Source organism: Gasterosteus aculeatus, chromosome 11 (genome assembly GCF_964276395.1).
Source record: "Gasterosteus aculeatus chromosome 11, fGasAcu3.hap1.1, whole genome shotgun sequence".
NCBI lineage: Eukaryota > Metazoa > Chordata > Actinopteri > Perciformes > Gasterosteidae > Gasterosteus > Gasterosteus aculeatus.
The window spans coordinates 7,558,953-7,577,812 of record NC_135699.1 but is presented as its reverse complement, the minus strand read 5'-3'; the positions used below and the strand labels follow the sequence as shown (position 1 = coordinate 7,577,812).

At 45.7% G+C, this 18,860-nt stretch overlaps 4 protein-coding genes across 4 annotated transcripts; 1 reads left to right on the top strand and 3 right to left on the bottom strand.

The window, feature by feature from the left end:
• Positions 1–169: 169 nt before the first annotated feature.
• p3h4 (prolyl 3-hydroxylase family member 4 (inactive)) lies at positions 170–4,412 on the bottom strand. The gene is made up of 7 exons (XM_040192025.2): positions 3,530–4,412; positions 2,553–2,702; positions 2,284–2,455; positions 2,073–2,201; positions 1,841–1,986; positions 1,389–1,472; positions 170–755 (listed from the first exon to the last, which is right to left on the bottom strand). The coding sequence occupies exons 1-7, from the start codon at positions 3,968–3,970 to the stop codon at positions 606–608; spliced, it is 1,272 nt and encodes a 423-aa protein (XP_040047959.2). The 5' UTR covers positions 3,971–4,412; the 3' UTR covers positions 170–605.
• Positions 4,413–5,817: 1,405 nt separating this feature from the next.
• LOC120828441 (peptidyl-prolyl cis-trans isomerase FKBP10) lies at positions 5,818–9,702 on the top strand. The gene is made up of 10 exons (XM_040192016.2): positions 5,818–6,167; positions 6,752–6,897; positions 6,975–7,164; positions 7,248–7,393; positions 7,967–8,156; positions 8,242–8,387; positions 8,466–8,655; positions 8,839–8,978; positions 9,060–9,223; positions 9,318–9,702. The coding sequence occupies exons 1-10, from the start codon at positions 5,971–5,973 to the stop codon at positions 9,504–9,506; spliced, it is 1,698 nt and encodes a 565-aa protein (XP_040047950.2). The 5' UTR covers positions 5,818–5,970; the 3' UTR covers positions 9,507–9,702.
• Positions 9,703–10,146: 444 nt separating this feature from the next.
• LOC120828453 (cytosolic 5'-nucleotidase 3) lies at positions 10,147–14,290 on the bottom strand. The gene is made up of 9 exons (XM_040192033.2): positions 13,912–14,290; positions 13,428–13,526; positions 13,211–13,280; positions 13,085–13,131; positions 12,293–12,378; positions 12,126–12,215; positions 11,880–12,042; positions 11,596–11,796; positions 10,147–11,116 (listed from the first exon to the last, which is right to left on the bottom strand). The coding sequence occupies exons 1-9, from the start codon at positions 13,912–13,914 to the stop codon at positions 11,006–11,008; spliced, it is 870 nt and encodes a 289-aa protein (XP_040047967.2). The 5' UTR covers positions 13,915–14,290; the 3' UTR covers positions 10,147–11,005.
• Positions 14,291–14,520: 230 nt separating this feature from the next.
• On the bottom strand, positions 14,521–18,853 carry LOC120828440 (kelch-like protein 11). Its single transcript, XM_040192015.2, has 3 exons — positions 18,727–18,853; positions 17,770–18,246; positions 14,521–17,620 (listed from the first exon to the last, which is right to left on the bottom strand). Exons 1-3 carry the CDS (start codon positions 18,750–18,752, stop codon positions 16,036–16,038), a joined length of 2,088 nt encoding a protein of 695 aa, XP_040047949.1. The 5' UTR covers positions 18,753–18,853; the 3' UTR covers positions 14,521–16,035.
• Between the last annotated feature and the right edge of the window lie 7 nt (positions 18,854–18,860).

Here is an 18,860-nt window from a genome sequence, read left to right as displayed (position 1 = left end):
TTATTCGTATTGGTCACCGGGTTTCCACATTTCTTTTTCAAATGATAAATGATTATTTTTTAAATCTAAATGAATCTTCAAATCAAATTAACATTACTGCAATCTAATAGAATGTTGCTCCTCGCGGCTTTGTTTGACCTTTTGGAAATAGGTGAAAACAACAACAACATATATTAAAATATTACTTTAATTATGATCCAATTATTAGATCAACTACCCAATTGGTGGTCGACAAATGGTTCAGTATAAGAAAAGATACACGTCACCTTCCTTATAACACGGTACAGAGGCGTTCAGCTGTCATTAAATAAGAACTAGAAAAGATATGGACGAGGAATGCCGTTCAGGCCACACACTGACAATCCAGATGTGTGTTAAAGTGTTAAAAGGCTGATCACAGCCAAAACATAAATGTCCATCTCTAATCTCGATCCACATAACAGATGATTTAGTCGTTTCATCCTTTGCAGAGAGATGTAACACTGACGGTTTGTGATTTTTTTCTGCCGAATCCTGTCGGGTTGCTGTGTGTCTGAAGGGAAGTCGACACTCTTTGGTAGGCCGTCAGGAGCGGTGGAACAGAGCTTGATGAGGGGGTTCTCTGCTCAGTCTGCGACCTCTCCGCCGTCCCACTTAGTTCTGGGTTCTTGCCACCATTCCGCCAGGAAGGACTCCTCGTAGTCCCCCACACCCTCAAACTCGGTGTCAGGGTGCTCTGTGCGAGAGGACGCCATTTCTTCTGGACTTACCTCGCCCTTAAAGGTAAAAGAAACAGCAAGCATGCATTTTACTATCTCACTTCCACCTGGCAGAAAGCATATTTTATACCTGCCCTGAAATTCAGCCCCAACTCTCTCAGTCCCCCGAGTAATTTAGGTCCAGGCGTGGCGAGGGGATGGGCTGACCTGAGTTAAGCGGATGTGGCACAGCCAGAGAGGCCGACACCTCCCAGCCACATACCACAAGCTCCTAGCGGAAAACAACCCCCTCCGCCTCCCTTCCCCCACCCTTCCCTTCCCTTCCCCCCCCCACCTCCCCGCTGCTTTCTCTTCCGCAGCTTTCCTCCCTTCTTTCTCTCCAGACAGATTAGCTTTCATCTGCTGAGGTTTTGAAACGTCTCTGCCGCCACCTCAGCACCACGGCGGCTGATGGAATTGAATTGGTGCAGTAAAGTTGTTATGATTAGCATATTGCAGCAATAATGTAATGGCAACGGTCTGGCACGTGCAACCGGATTTGGTCTGGTGTGACCAGAAGAGTGTGATGGGTGATGTTAGCTGATGTTTGGGTAGAGAAACTGAAGATGTTTCTCTATTATTCACCCTGGTGCCCAAAACCAAAGCTTCTGCTTCTACATTTGCTTTGTAACTAACAGTCTGACAACATACCTCGTCTTCAGTTTGTAGGTAGTTCAGTGCAAACTCCAGCATCTCTTTCTGCTTGGTTGTCTCATTAAAGTACTTCAGAGCCTCCTGAAAAACAGAAGGGACATAAACCGGTTTGTTGACCCGAGCAGCAGCCAAGAACAAGCCGGTTTTATAGCTCGGCACTAAGCAACAAATTTGGCCCGTTGTCCTTTTGTGTACCTCCAAAGGCAAAGACGTTTTAACAAACAGAGCTGGTGGACTGCAGCTGCTGACAACTCAAAACCAAGAAAAGAAAGACAGGAAAACAAGTCTACCTTCACGACAGTACACGGCTTTCTAATTGCCACTTTGAGATGTTTTGTTCATGTTCATGTCAGTTTTCCTTCTTTGGTTCATTAAAATGGTCCTTTAACTCTTTCGACCACCAAAGTCCAGGAAGTCCATAAGGGTAACGAGGTCTTTGTTTCACTTACAGGCCGAGGCTGAAAGTCTATTTCCTCCAGTCCCCACTGCTCCCGGTAGAAGCGATAGTACGCTATGTTCTGCTGCATCACCTGGTCTTCGCTGTCAAACAGCATGTAACTGGCTGCACATGGAGCAGCGCTCTTTACGTCATTCACTGTGGAGCATCATGGAACAATCTATGGTCAAACTGTCATTGTTGTTTTAAAAAGCCAAACCCGGAGCCTTTGTCCAAGTTCTTACATTTATAATAGGAAAACTGGAGGTAGTGATACATGGTGGCTACAAACTTCTCCACAAAGAAGCCTCCGACGCTGGGTGTCAGGTTCTCCTCACATTTGACCTTACATTTTAACACATCTGTGAAGAAATCTGAGGGAACAAACAAGCGTATTATTTACTTATCGGATAAACACACTGGATTGAAACAGCAGTTGAGTTGCTCCCTCATTACCTGCCAAGGTGGGATAGAAGTCTTTGAACTCTAAGATCTCATACGAGCCCTCGCAGCCTGCCAAGCAGAGCCGGTGTGCGTCAAAGTATTGTGTGATGGCCTGCTCCATGTTGCGGGCGCTGTTGCTGAAGTCTTCGTTGTTGTAAAGCTTCACGCTCTTCAGAAAAACACTCTGGATTACAAAGAGACGCGATTACACAAGTTGATGTGGGTGAACAGGTGTTTGGTTTGCACTCTGGGTAAGAACGGCAGCGTTGTAATGTACGAACTTCATACGGCTGCTCCTCGTGGTCGATTAGATATTCTTCCACTTCCATCAGAGTCTGGTAGTACTTCATGTTCTTCTTCAAATAGGAGTCCGTCGGGTTCTTCTTGAGGAAGGTGTGGGCGGCCGACACGGCCTTCTCCAAGTTGTTAAGCTGAGGGAGAATAGACAGCTTTCAGATGACCAGCACAGTGTTGTGGGGGTGGATTTTTGAAGTAACACACAGCATCTCGGTCACTCAGGGCAACCACAGCTTGCGTCATTAGCACTGCTCACTGGATAACGTGACCTCTGACCCCTTTTGCTGCAACAACTGCCGGCAGATGCGGATCGCTGATGTCAGAATGCGAATTACTGCTGAGTCAGTGAACAGAAAACTAATGTGAAAAAATTAAATAATTTAAAAAGTCAGATATTTACAGTAGAAACACGTTATGAACAAAATTCCAGTGGCTATTTATCTCCTAAAAGAGAACCCCCTTTGTGATAATTGCGTATATTTCTGGTCTGGTAATTAAAATCAAAGCAATGTAAATCCTGTAAAGATGTCTGTGGACCTGAATGCTTGATCACCAGATTAAGAGTTTTGATTCACATTTTAATCTACCGGATTGGTAAAACAAGACAAAACAAACAAACCAGTCCGTGTACACCTACACCTGCCAGAGAAGAATGAGGGGTCTATTAAAGGGGGGACACTGGAAAGGACGTGGCACATGCTCAGCCCCTGCTCGGTCTGCAGGAGGGCGCAAAAAAGCAGTACGGAAACTACCTCACAGACTAGAAAAGTCCCCCCGGAGAGTGAAACCGACGTCACCGAGCCCGTTGCGCACAGTTCTGATTGAATACACACACCGTAATCGATGCTGCTGTGTTATTGCACGTCAATAGGTTCAGAACTGACGTCTCACTGACATTTCTACAACATAAACCTTTGTGGCAAAGCCACTTCTATGCACTCTTGGGCACATCTGGTCTCACCTGGTAGTGCGCATACTGGATGTACCGATACGGCACCCTATTCTCGAACGTCTCCAGTAGGTCCTGTCCCGGGTACGAGAGGTTAAACACTGGCAAATCCGCCTTGCACTTTTTAAGGCACGCAGCTCTCAGTAGGATGTGGCGCATGACGCGCAGGCTGCCGTCGGGGGACGCAGCGCCGTCGTCCCGGCGGACGGAGCTGCAGTTGCCGCTACAGAAAGCCTCGCTGTCCCGCAGCAGCCGGTGGAGCCGCAGGCTGAGCTCCAGGTACTCGATGCTCTCTTTCCACTTCTCCGCCGCGTACTGCTCCAGCGCGTAGCTGTACGTGGAGTCCAGCGGCATGATGTCTTTCTGGGGGAAACTTCTGAAGCTGTACTTCTCATACTGAGCCCGCGCCTCGGCCAGGATGAGAAGGACCAGACACAAGCTTCTGGGGAGCATCGTGACCTCGGGCGGCTCCGAGCGGGACGGAGGTCTTCTTTTTGAATGAATCAGGAGCTTCTTTTTTTTCTTTTCTAGGGAATAACCATGACTGCCTGCACGTAGGCGGTAGAAGTCGCGTCCATCGAGATGCTGCAGACGAGAACCGTGGGTCAAAACTTTCAAAATAAAAGGCCTTTATTTGTGCGACTGCTCTTTTGGTGTTCTTTATGCTTAGACCATTTATTTTGATTCCACATATACAGGTTTTTTTTCAGCCATGCTTCAACGAATGCCTTTTAGTTTTTTGAAGGTGTTCTTTTTTGTCCATCAACTTCCCTAAGAAAAAAAACCATCATGTCTGCATTTATCTCAAAGTAATTGTTTTGAGATGAAGTACTGTGTGTATGCTGCATACAGATTGAAAAAAGAGTAAGGCATTGTTCTTACAGAAAATTATTTAAAAAAATAGAAATGAAATGAAAACATTTTCCCACAACATCCACCGAGAAATGTCTAGATCCGTTGGATTTTCTCTTAACTTTTAACAGAAGATAAGACTAACGAAATTACAACCAAATTTTTGATGGTTTTAGTCGTTCAAAAAGAATAAAAAGGGGGAATATATATGCATCAATTGATTATACATGTGGATATAAAGCTTTACTGCTGGCAAATGCAACATTAACTTGAAGAAGGATCTCCGTACTTCCGGTATGAATGGTGATCACTGTGGTTGGCTTGACACAGAGTTCGCTTGCAAGAAAGTTAGTTAGTTAGTTAGAGGGTCCCGTTTTACTCAGTGTCTTCCGGTATCAAATATACCAAAACTCTTTATTTGTTCAATCATTTTGCCTCCAGATCTCAAACTGAAGCCGGATAATGTATAAAACATATTTGTGAATAGTTGTATGAGGAGGCGACCAATACTCCTGGTAAAGTCACAAGATTTTTTTCAGGCTTTTTTAACCATCCAAAACTAACTTTGTCATGTTCTCCTCATCTCATTTGTGACTGAAATCACAAAACCGGGCTTGTGGGCCTGTGGGCCTCTGGGCCAGGCATTACACGTTTGCAGAATTCCATTAAAAAGTAGGAGGGAACCAGGGCAGCTCCTCCTGCTGCTCTCTGGAGAAATTCATCCGAAAGACGCATTAAGCTCGACTGAGAAAGACCGACCATGGCCGGAAACGATATGCATTTCCCGTTCAAAATAAAAGCAAAAAAGCATTTTTATTTAAATATAAATATAATCTATATATATATATTTTATTGCACATTGCATATTGATCAGTCAGAGTAAGTCACGGCAGAGGATTTCCAAAAAGTCATAACATGGCATGTAAAAATAACTTAATCGTTATACTATAGCATATCAAAAAACGTCATAGTATAGTTGGTTACAATAAACGTCACGAAATATACATTATTGTGTAGAAGCAGAATGTTGAAAAAACCCTTAGTAGGCCTATTACATATTGACAACATCTAAATATCCATTAAAAAATCCATATTACAGCAGAAAGTCATGAAAGAGCCTTTGGTGTGGTGCGCTGAAAAAGTATAAAGTCAGTGTATGTAGTATGTTGTAGGCATGAAATAGAATTTGTGTTGGAAATGTAAAGATGAAAATATGATTAATTATGATTAAATTACTCATTTTTAATTTGTATATTAGTTTAACAGTCCTCGTTGTCCATTGTAAAGTGTGGCAAAACAAGACATTGGAAAATAAAATAGAGTATGTCTCAAAATGTGGTAGTCCCAGTAAGTTGATGAATGTTTGCAGACTGAGGAAAAACCTTTGCGTTTATTCGTTTTAACACTTATATTTTTGAATTTAATGGTGCATGATGTAAAATAGTTGAGGTCTTTATTTTGGTAATGGTTTCCGGAAGTACTGTCCCTCATGCCCGGTGTTTTGACACATCATCAACTGTGGAGCAGACGTCCTTCAGTAACATTTCTCCCCCTTCCTCCATCCCTCCTCTGTTTCCGCACTTATTGCCACAACTCTCCAAATGGATCTGACCCTGTTAACGCTTGTATTTTGCCTTCATGACTTCGTCGTCAATGGCAACCCGAGCCCGTTAGTGGATGTCGTTGTTGATCGTTACGAGATACCTACGGTTTGTCCCCGTGAAGTGCAAACAGAAGATTTTATCCGTTATCATTACAACGGGAGCTTTTCTGCAGATGGGACCAAGTTTGACTCCAGGTGAAGTTACTGCGAAATGCAACATTTACTTTTACCAATTCATTTAGAAAGTTCGTTCACAGCTCAAACTGTTGTTTGTCTGTGTCTCTGCAGGAATGTTGGCTTTTTTAAGACCGAGCCACGCTAATTATACACTGGCAATATAACTACCATGCAAAGTACAAACATTCAGGTCTATTGCAGAAATATTACTTCCAGTTGTTAAAGTACATATATACCATCAGCAAAGGCCTATTATACATGATATGCATTCTACAGCCATATTCCTGATGGATTCAAATACTGCGGCGGAGATAATCAGTGCACACGTGTCCACCGTACATTGGTGTGCGAGTTTTACTCTCAATGTCTCCATAGCAACACACGAGTTACATTTTACCATTGATTTAGTATCCAAAAATTAAGTGAGACATTATTTATTTATTTCCAATCAATTTATTGATTTAAAATAACGGGGTGGTCATAATAAAGCTAATCGGGACGATGGATTTGGGCGATTATTATGTTATATATCACCTTTCCATGGACCCAGCCTCCCCTTTTTGTTGTTTTTCTTACCTAACGTTAATGTTTCATATCTGCAGTCATGACCGAGGAATCCCCGCGGTCAGCCAGGTGGGTCTTGGCAGACTCCTCTTGGGGATAAACCGCGGTCTGCTGGGGATGTGCGTCAGTGAGCGGCGCAGGATCACGATCCCCCCGCATTTGGCCTACGGGAGCATCGGATCAGGTGCGCATCACCGGGACCGCAGGGGCACATTATCCGTGCCATGGGGCTTGTGCCATTCTGCGCTTTTCCTCCGACAGATGGTGTGGTTCCTCCTGACGCCGTGTTGGTGTTCGATATTCTGCTGCTGGACATTTGGAACCCCGAGGACAAAGTCCAGGTGCGCACGCTCAGCAAACCCGAGAGCTGCCGCCGCACCACCGTGGCGTCGGACTACGTCCGCTACCACTACAACGGCACCCTGCTGACCGGGGAGGCGTTCGACTCCAGGTGAGGTCACCTTAGGTTTGTGGCAGTAAGAAAAGCTTCGCAGTCTGTGACTCCCAGGCACACCTTTTGAAACTTTGTTTTAGTTACTCGAGGAATACCACCTATGACACCTACCTGGGGCAGGGTGACCTCATCAAGGGCTTAGAGGAAGGTCTTCTGCGCATGTGCCTTGGGGAGAGAAGGATCATCATCATCCCTCCCTTCCTGGCCTATGGAGAGTCTGGTCATGGTAATAACTAATAATGTTCAAGATGACTGTGGTGGTGACAAATTATTTCAAGTATCAAAATATACACTTACATGTATTGTTGTTGTTTATTGAGATTTATTGTTTTTTTAAAGTTTAGCATTTTAAACCAAAAAGTATTACCTTTTGGATCAGAAAATAACTACAAGTTGGTCCATATCCAAAGCAACTAAAAGCAGCCACGGCTTATGTCATGTGGTTAAGTTGCTGGAACATTTCCATAACAGTGGAAAAGGGGCTTTAGTCAAGATATCTGTTGTTGTTTTTCATTTTTTTAACTTTCTTTTATTGTTGCATGTCGCTACATTTGAGAGGCAAAATCTTGACAATGCTTCTCTGGAGTGTTCCAACACATGTGCGATTCTCACAGTTTTCCTGTTTGATTATTGCAAGTCACTGCAAGTCTAAAGTTTCAAACCAATATGAACGGAAGAAAATGGCCGCCTGGAATGTCGGAATGCTTTAAGACTGATTTACAGCAAAGAAAGATATAGTCGGTTGACATGAGACCGTGAGATACAGACCCACTAAAAAGCTTTGTTCCCGTCCTGACAGGAACTCAGATTCCTCCTCAGGCCACGCTGGTGTATGAGGTGCTGCTGGTTGATGCGTTCAACCCTAAGGACGATCTGATAGTTCAGGTGAAGGAGGTTCCTGAAGGCTGCACCCGCAGGACGGTGACCGGAGATTACATCCGCTACCACTACAACGGTACCTTCCAGGACGGCACGGCCTTCGACTCCAGGTAAACCCGACACTCCTCCACTCCCAGAGAGCCGTCAGACATGCGAGCGAGCGGCGTTTGAGAGTTTGAACGCTTTCCTCAACAGCTACAAGCGGAACAGCACCTACAACACTTACATCGGCAAGAGATACGTGATCCAAGGGATGGACAAAGCCCTGGTTGGGCTGTGCATAGGGGAGAAGAGGAGGATCACTGTCCCGCCTCACTTGGCGTATGGCGAAGCAGGAGTCGGTGAGTTTTTACCAAAGTATTTTTTGGTAACGATCTGGAAAAACTGCAAATAATTGTTTCTTTTACCTCCCGCTGTAGAGGACCTCATTCCCAGCTCGGCTGTGCTGGTCTTTGACATTCAAGTCATTGATTTCCACAACCCCAAAGACCCCGTCGGTATCACGGCTACCCACAAGCCTCAGGACTGCAACGTGACCAGCGAAGTGGACGATTTGATCCAGTATCGCTATAATTGTTCCTTGATGGACGGAACCTTGCTGTACTCCTCGTGAGCACGCTCCGCTACACTCACCCCCCCTTCCTGCTGCATGCATGTAATCACTGCCGACAATTGCAGACACCATACCCCTTTACGTATCCATGACGATAGCATGTTCCAAGGTGTTGCTATATGGAATGAAGCCCCCCACACACACTGTTTGGTGGTAATAGGTCATGTGTCCATTTACAGGGACCACGACACACCTTCCTTCGCGACTCTCGGAGCAAACAAGGTGATCCTCGGCCTGGAGGAAGGTTTGCTTGGCATGTGTTTGGGCGAGAGGAGAGAGGTGGTCGTTCCACCGCACTGGGGCCATGGCGAAAATGGAGGTCAGTGACTTTGCACTACTCAACATTTGCACGCCAGACACACTTAACTCATTTAACTTTTGTGTATTTTGGGCTCCCCAGCTGGAGAAGTTCCCAAGAGCGCAGTGCTCTTCTTCGAGCTGGAGTTAGTGGAGCTGACGAAGGGCGTGCCTGAAGGCTACATGTTCGTGTGGCTGGGAGACGTCCCAGATCCCCTCTTTCCTGCTATGGACCTCAATGGTGACGCAGAGGTACCTCTAGAGGAGGTAAGCAGACAATCCAACCTAACCTCCTTCCTCTTAACCGTAATTGGGAAAAAAAAGCTTTTAACAGTGCATCCCCATCTCCTGTTTTCTCCAGTTCTCGGCCTTCATCATGCTACAAGTTGAAGAGGGCAAAGGTCGTCTTCGGCCAGCGGTCGATGCTGATAGCATCATTAAGGACATGTTCAATAACCAGGACGAAAATAAAGATGGGAAGATTGTAGAAGATGAACTGAAAGTCAAGGTGGATGGCGAGCCTCAACAAGTGATAAGAGACGAGCTGTAGACGACATTTAATTGGGGGTGAGGAACTGGCGTGGTCAGGTTCATAAGGTCATCATTGGTGTAGGGAAATGGTGTCGTGTTGATAGGGGCAGTCTCATTTATACCACTATATTGCACATTTGGGCTCGGCCTTTCTTCCAAAATATTACTTTATAAAAAAGTCAATGCAATGCTTTGTATAAAAATGATGAATAACCCTTTGGTTGTACAGTGTATTGGAGTGGCTAATTTATACAATGTCATGTAATGTGGACAATTATACAACAAAATGTTGAATAGAAAAAATATAACACTGCTTTATTTCTTCCACAATGTCAATTCACAGATAAGTACCAATGGATTAGTTTGGAGTACGATTCAGTGGCCTAAATACTAATAATTAATCATTCATTAAAAAACATTTTTGACTAGAATTTTGACCTGATGGTCGAAGTCCTTCACCAACCAGTCAAACGCAGTTAATATTCATGTCGGTCCAAAATGTCATCATTTTATCCTAAAGGTCGCAGTGACCTCTGACCGCCAAATCTGAACCATCCTCGAGTCCTAGAGAGCTACATTAAGTCAACCAAAAACCAGAAAAATGCACTCGTGCGCCAACTTGTGTTGGCGCACAATGAAATACGAAATGAAATACGAAAAGTCATTAACAGGTTTTATTTGAGAAAAGTTGGAACATATGAAAATGCAATGAGTTGTGACCAAAGGAGACAAGAAATGCACTACGGACTGGCACATAGCCCACAAATTACTAAAATAAATTAAGATGTAATCTAATTCAACTTTGTATATTAATGTGGAAAATGACTTTTGACTTGTTGATTCTGAAAATTAAGTTTTCTTTTTTCTTACAAATAACATGACCGCTCACTGACCACCTATCATACTTTAAAAAAAAGTAACTATGCATTTATTTTACTCTTAAAGTCAGCTGTTGTTGTCACAGTTCACCACTTGGTAACATTGTGGTATCACACAATATAAAAACAACCGTTTTCATAAAATCTGCTGTTTGCTTGACAATATGACCTGAACATGAAAGACTCGACACTGTAAGAAAACATGAAATCTTTTTAAAAAAAAATCTTTGTGGTAAAATTAGCTAGAGATGAGCTTTTTATTGTAAAAGACTGTAAACCGGATGCCGAGTCAAGTTCTGCCTTTCGTGTTGTGCGTTTTCTTTCCCTTTATCATTACACCCTATATGCAGACACCACGCTAATCTCTTCCATAAACAAACAGACAAAAAAAACACCCATAACCATACACACACACACACGCACGCACACTCTTTACATGATGCGGAGGAGGTAAACGGTGCAAATCGAGCGTGTGCTGCAAACAGTTTTACCAGAAACACAAAGGGATGCGGCTGACCGGACTAGTGGATGAAATGATCGTGAAACGTTCTTAGTTGCCTGTAAATAAGCATTCAACTGTTACTTTCTAACCAAGGGGGCTGGAGCGTGAAATACAAAAGGGGCCAGTGATATTCTCCGCTCAGTTATTGCCAGTAAGGTAGAGCATTACAGCATTAGGGACTTCCAAGGTCTCATCTTTTACCAACACAATGTCGTACGCGTCCAAGTAGGACTGTTTCCTCTCCTCCACCTGGGAAATCAAACACAAGTGTTATTAGAGAGTCACAATATGTTTGCTCTCTCTTTCAACCAGGATTTTATCTCCTCGTGTGTTTGTGTCTAATGGCAACAGCAGTTTTTTTAATTGGTCTTATTCACCGGGAGCTTTTTTCCCCACTTTTTGCTTTGACCCGGTCTGTTAATTATTATTTCCAAGCTGCATCTCGAGGAGAGGTCTCGTTCTGAAATCTGAATATTAGGCAGCGAAAAGTCCAACTGTGTACAGCATTCTCCCCCGAGGGCCTCGAGTATCCAGCCATGAGATTAAAAATCTTTTAGATAACACTAAACTACACGTTCTGTGCGTGGGTTGCAGGTACTCAATATTAATATGCAGCATTTTCAGTACAAAGTAGAAAAAGAGTTAAAATGGTCTAAATAGAAATGAATGCATGAACATGTAAACAATACGGAGCCATGTTGATGATTACAAAGATCTATTTTATTTACCTTGTCATTGAGGAAACCGATCTTGAGGATGTTTTCCATGTCGTGCACCCCGTCGGCCATGTTCAGGTCACCCAGAGAGTCTCCCAGCAGGAGCACGTTGGGCCGCGTGCGCAGCTCCTGGAAGTGGCCGGTGTTGAGCAGCGCACCTTCCCTTTTGTTGTAGATGTGGATCAGCTCTCCCTTGAAAGCCCTCAAAACTCCCTGTGGCGGCAGAGGAAGGCTTGAATGCATTATTTCCATCTCTGGCGTGGGCATGCACGGCGGTTTGCGGTGCGGCTACTCACAGACTCGTCGAAGTCCATGTAGTTGGAGAAGACTTTGACGTTGGGGTGGAAGACTCCCGCCTGTCGAATGACCTCTTCTAGAATATCTCCTATTCCAGCTGAGAAGATGAGCAGAGGAATGCTGTGCTCATGCAGGTGGTCAAAAAGGAGCTGGTAACCGTCTCTGTGAAAACACCCACTAAATGTTAACTAACACACATAAACAAAGGTTGTTGTTTTTTTAAACATTTCAGCAGGTTTTCTGACCTCAGCTTAGCTTCGGACTCCCGTACCGCAACCGCCAGTTGGTCTTTCTTAATCTCCTGCTGTACCAGTATTTCATGAGCTTTAGTCCACCTGAGAGATGAAGGATGCAGAACAGTTTCATGAAGACATTAAATCCTATTATAGTAAAAGTGGTTTTAGATACTCACCACTCCACCATGAGAGGCAGTTTTTCGTCTACTGGACGTGTGCAGTCGATCTCTATCGGGTAGTATGTGTCGAGCAGCTCCTTCAGCTGAAACACAAAGGATAATATCCAGTAAGGTTTGCATGACTCGTAAACATGCATCTAGAAAACTGTGAGGTTTCACCCAAATAGACTTGGAGATGATCTTCAGTTTTATACTTTGTTGCCAGATTATATTTTTTAGGGATTTGATAATTATTCAAAACATGTTTCCCCCAAATATTACAGTTCGTACTGAAAGAAATGCGTCAGTAAAGAAACACAAACGTACCAGGGAAAAAGAACCTTTCACATTTCTGTATTGCATCTGAATGGATTAAAAACCCATGTTATTTTTTTCTATTGCTCGCTAAATGTAGATGGCAGACTATATGTAACACAATAAATGATAAATACATTATTCACCAAACTAAAGTAAATACTGTATTTTTGTATGTAGTCTATTACTTATGGTCTTAACATAAAGATTTCTAAAACGTGGCCAAAAAATGTAGTTCACTTGCATTGATGGGAAAGTTGCTTTTGAAATGTAACAACAGATTACTAGTTAAATGGTTAAAATGTAATATGTAGTGCAAGTATTTAGGTCAATGCATTTGATTTGATTACTTATTGATCAATTACATTTTAAACCTTAATCCTAAAAACAAATGTAAAGCATAACAGTGCAAACTTACAGTACTTGGTTACTGTGAAATTTGTATTAATTGTTATATATACAGATATTTTTTAATGGGCCTCATTATTACAGTACCTCCACTTTGCAGTCATTGGAGATGAGTCTGCTGTTGTCAAGAATATCTGCAAATAAAACACACGGAGTCAATGACAGCCACGTTTAGCCGGAAGAGAACATCGAACTGAATCTTAGTCGACTTACTGTGACACGTCGGGCACCTTTTGCCATTATAGGCAAATCTTGTCAGAGTCATGTCAAAATCAGAGATCACCTGGATCGAGAAATAAGAAACCAAAACACAACGTCTTATATTCGCTCACCAGTCATTTAGATCAAAGTTGAGTTCGTTTGGGGTGGAGTGGAGACACAGAAACATCTGAATGTCGTATGAAAGTCCGTTAACTAGTTGACTAGTTACCTGCACGGTGTTGGAACCAGCCTTCACCATGGACTCCAGGATCTCCTGCACCCTCTGAGGGTCCTTCATACACACGGACGGGTTGGATAACTCTGCGATCTTAACAGTGAAAAGACAAATATATGACAGCTGGAGAGACAGATGTTGCGCACACACGAGCAAAGACGAGCCTCGGGCAGCGTTTGTGCAGCAGATAGTTGACGTTAGCTCACCGGCTAGCAGCGTGTTCAAACCCGCCGCTCAGCAAACTTACTCACACGACTTGCATTAGTGGCAAACATTAAGACGAAGATAAATATACTAATATGTTTTTTACAGTAAATTTACTGTACGATAGTTATGAAAGCCAAATAGGTACCGTTATCGCGAAGAGCTAAAGTTGGGTATTTTTTAGCTAAGCTAGCCTGCTAGTTTACCGGTTTGTTGTTCTTTTGATTGTTTTGCATTCCCCTGAAAGCTTTAACTTACAAACCAATATGATTACCATTTTGTTGAAATGGGTCACTGCTCAGTTTAGGGTGACAGGAGGCGTATGATTAGTCTGTCGCTGATTTTGCTACTGGAGCGACGGAATCATCCGGGTGTAGCTGTCAGCTGAGATGCTGCCTTCCGGTACTGCAGAGAGTGTAGGAATGCTTTTTCAATGGAAAAAAAGAAAGTTGTAAACAGTTCATTCCGAGCTTTTCTCTCTGCAACCGAGACGTGGCTTTCACTAGAAACCATTAATAGGGACAGTCTTCGGAAAAGAAACGATAAAAATGAAGATGCCATGCATTCTTTGGGCCCTCACATTTTTTTCGTATATTTCCCAAATGCGAGACGAGACCTAAATGCACCATCTCAACTTATATAACTTACGGTGCGACGTGTGAATCAACCCCCCGACGCAAAGACCCGGTCAGAAGGTTCCTACCCAGTCTCTGCACCGGGGTTTGATGGTAGAGGGAATACAACCGGGCCAATTCACAAAGACTCGACCATCTTATTTTTAAATAATGCATTTCAATACCTACCTTTTAGTAGAGGTGTGTTAAGATTTCTGTGTCAAAGGCTCAAAGTCAAACAAAAGAGTAATACATGTTGAGTGCAACAGTTTGACTAACGAAACAACTTTATTTATTTGCAAGTGACATTAGCATTTCTTACATCTGATATAAAGAAAACACCATTTCAAATTATCACATGCAAGGCAAATTACAAAGTGTATTCCACTCAATATTTGCAGTGATATTTTTGTTGGTCCCAAAAGTGGAAATGAATATAATTTCTGCGCCCCGCAAACCTTGACGCTGTAATCGGCGCTGCACAGCGGGAATTTCTCAGTCACAGCAAATTCCTTTAACAGTCCTGTTTGTTTTGCCTGTACATTTGATCCCTTTTATCTCATTTTCATGTCTATAAGAAGGGTCAGAGGAGACAACAGAACAACATAGCAGATCTATAATATACACCCAGCTGGAAGTTTAGTACAATAACACAAGGTTTAACAAGACATTGCATGTTGGAAACAAGTCCGTGAATATTGAGAACGTGTTTGTTAAAGATCAAAACATACTTACTTTAAGGTTTTTTGGCTAAATCCAAGCCTTTCCATAATACAATCAACTTGTCTGATAAGAAACAAACAACATAAGCAAAGTCAAAGTGCAACGGCAACTTAAATCCCTGTTTCTTTAAGACAATTACATTTCAAAAAGTGCAGTTAGAGAAGCTCTGCGAACCCAAATCACACACACACACACACACACACACACACACACACACTCTGACATATAAACAATTTTTCAGGAACTGATAAAAAAGCACCGAGCAGGAGACTGCCAAGTGCAAAAGAAAGGAATGATTGAGCCATTGCCAGTGATTCACGCCCAATGCAATGGCCAAATAGAACATTTCAATGTTAAGATGACATATTATAGCTTATTCTTTATCTTTTCAATATCACAGTTATCTTATAATTACACAACACCCCCTCACCCCCCGTATGCCAGGAGAAAAATCCCTAGTTCTCTTGTGTTTAATAGGTCAAACATATATTATAAATAAACATACTCTTGAAGGGAAAATAAAAGTAAACTAAAGATTAAGATGAAAAGCCTTTCTGAAATCATTCATATTTTGTTAAGCCGTTCCAAGGTAGAACTAAGACATAAGTTCTACTTAAATGAAGAGATTGTCACAGTGTTAAAATGGAATGAGACTTCATTAAGCGAGATTAATTTAATGTAGGAATGCAGTTATTGGTAATGCTCCTCACTTCAGGCACACAATAAAGGAATGTAACATACCCATGTAAATGTTTACATACACACCGTTATCCTATTTATGTACAAACAAATAAACAGCTATACCAAAATACTTGACAAACGGATTCAGTTGTTGGACGAGATAGAATCCTCTTATTCACATATTTACAACGCGCTCATCCTTCGTCAGAGACGACCAGCGGGTCGGTGCACACCCGTCCTCACGTTTCGCGGCCTCGGGTCGAATCAGCCATGGACCCAACGCAGCACCAGAGGCCCGAGGGCACGGAGTTCAGTGGGGGAGTGGGGGGTTGCTGGGTTGAGGCCCCCCCCCCTCCCTTCTACGTTCAGAGCGGACCGCCTCAGCACTCTATCTGCGACTGGAGCTGCCGGCGCAAGGTGAGCGTGCGCCGGTGAAGCTGCTGCATCTGCTGCATGCGATCCCGCTGGCGGGCCAGGTTCTGGGGCATCGGGTAGCGCTGGCAGCCGTACAGGAAGCGGTAGGGGATGCGGACGTGGCAGGCGGTGGCTCGGCAGCGGGGCTGCGGCATGGGCGGCAGCAGCATCCAGCGCTTCCTCTCGGCGCAGTAGCGGTACGCCTCCTTGCGGTACTGCTTGTCCACGTCGTCGCTGTTCTTCCAGCCCCCGATGATGAAGACGTCCTCGTCGAAGTGGCAGATGGCAGCGCCCTCGATGCTGGTCACCTCCGGCGGCAGGCTCTCCAGGATCTCGTCGGAGATGCGCCCGCTGATCTTTTGCTTGGCCACCTCCTCGCGCTCCGCGTAGCTCTTGGGGCAGCAGGAGGCCGTGTGGTAGAAGTTAGTGGAGGCCACCGCCATCTGGAAGACGCAGTAGTTGTCGATGAGGGGCAGGGAGTCGACGTCCTGCCACTGGCGGCTCTCCGTGTCGTAGCGCGTGGTCACCGTCTTCAGCCCGTCCTCGTTGTCCGTGTCGACGGGCGTGCGGGCCGTGACGTACACGTAGCGGTCCTCCACGCTCACCGCCTTCACGTCCCGCAGGATCTTGGGGGCCGATTCCAGGTTGTGCCACTTGTCGTACTCGGGCTCGTACACGCTGACGTCCTTGAAACCCGGACTGAAGTTCCCGTGGCCCCCGATGCTGTACAGTATGTCCTTGATACAGGTGAGGCCAAAGGAGTGCTTGCGCGTGGTCAGGTTGCTCACCTGCTCCCAGGTGTTGCGATTGGGATTGTAACGCTCCACCGTCTTCGCGAAGCCCGGTTCCATGGAGCCGGCCACGTAGACGTGGGACTCGGTGGCGGCGATGGCGTGGCCGTCCAGGTGGTTGTGGATGTGCGGCAGGTTGACCCAGCGGTCCTCGTAAATGAAGTAGCCCACGCACTCACTCAGGTAGTCCCCTCCTTCCGACACGCCGCCCACCACCATGATGACGTCCATGTTCTGGCCGAAGCGGGGCTGAAAGGAGGACGTGTGGGAGGACCAAAACTCCATGTCGGTCGACTTGAGGTTCTCGAAGCGGATGGCGTGGCCCTCTACGGCCTCGGACACCAGCCGCAGGCAGGCCTCGTTGGCGGCCACCAGCGGCTCGGCTTTCACCACCCTGGTCAGGTGGGTGGGCTTGATCTGCGGCAGCCGCAGGAGACGGAACAGCTCCTCAAAGTAGCGGCTTCGCTCCTCCGCGTTCCTCTGCACCCACTTGACCACGGCCTCGAAGAGCACCTCCTCGGAATCCACCGTGATCTCCGCGTCGGACAGCCAGTCCCGCACCAGGTGGAAGGGCAGCGTGTAGAACTCCTCGTCCTGGATAACCTTGTGGAAGTTGCGGCGGATCATGTCGGCGGCGCGCAGGGCCAGCTGGTCCAGGGTGTACATGTGGGCCAGGCTGTGCACCGCCACGCAGTTGGTCAGGCTCAGCTTCTTCTTGAGGAACTCGCCACAGAAGTCCTTCAGCTGCAGCAGGAGAAATCTGTTGTCGGGCAAACGGAGAACACACAAGCGTTGGAGGGATGTGACCACATGACACCACCCTGCGCCGGCCCGGCTAGGCCTCACGTAAACAAACGCTTTGCATGCAACAAACAGAAGAACCACACAGAAAGCCACCTGCCCGCGTACCTGTCCGCCAGCTCCAGCACCTCGTGCACGTTGCAGGTGCTGACTCGTATTTCTCCCGTGTACATGAACTGGATGACGCTCTCCACCGTGTCCGGGTCCGGCCCCAGTTCCGAGCTCCACTCCTTCATCTCCACGCGACCGGACAGCGACTCGGAAAACTGCCCCCCGAGCAGCGGCGGGAAGTAGTCGGTGGCCGCCGCCAGGACGGACCGGTGGGCGGAGAACTCGCAGCTCTGGACGCTGCCGCTGGCCGCCCCGCTGCTGAAGGCCAGCGTCACGTCGCAGAAGGAGCCCTGCTTCCTCTGCTCGTTCTGCCGCCGCGACAGCTCCGAGCAGTGGGAGGAGGAGGTGAAGTCCTCGGCCTCCTCCGCGTCCCCGTCTCCGACGAGGGCGCTGGGCGTGCTGGCGCCGCTGCTGCCGCTGCCGCTGCCGCTCCTGGAGGAGTCCTCCGGGTTGGGGGCCGCCGCCGCCATTGTGCTGCCGGGGGACGGAGGCGGTGAATGAGGGGAAGTGGCGAAGGAGGAAAGGGGGGGGGGAGGAAGAGAGGAAGGCGCGCGCGACAGACGTACGTGGAGGCGCGACACGGGAACCACAGTGAAGCGCGTTTCGCGTTCGATGCGACACGGATTTTAATCATCCGGGATTTTGAATTTCGTTCGAGATTTGATTTTTATGAAGCTTTAAAGGTCACACCTGTTTTGGCCGTTGCTGTTTGGGTGTAAGCAGGTGGCAGTAATTTGTTGGTACACGAGCTCCAAAATGTAATAATTTAGTGCGTAGCTTATTCTCGGTGTTTAAAGAGAAAACCCGTAAATGCAATGGTATTCTAGTGAAGCTCGATAGCAAACAATGCGTTAACTTGAATGTCACGTTGTTATAGAGCACACTGGCTGAATGTGCATAACGCATCACCGACTGATATATGATTCTACATTCACAGATAAACTAAAAACGTACCTTTTTGTGTCACCGTCATTGAGCATAGTCGACTGAAGTTTTGGAAATAACGAAAAAGGAACCAGCTTCAGATCGGGAAACAAGACAGGTTTGCTGACATGCGCAGTGCGGAGAGGCGTGGCCGCGTTACGTCA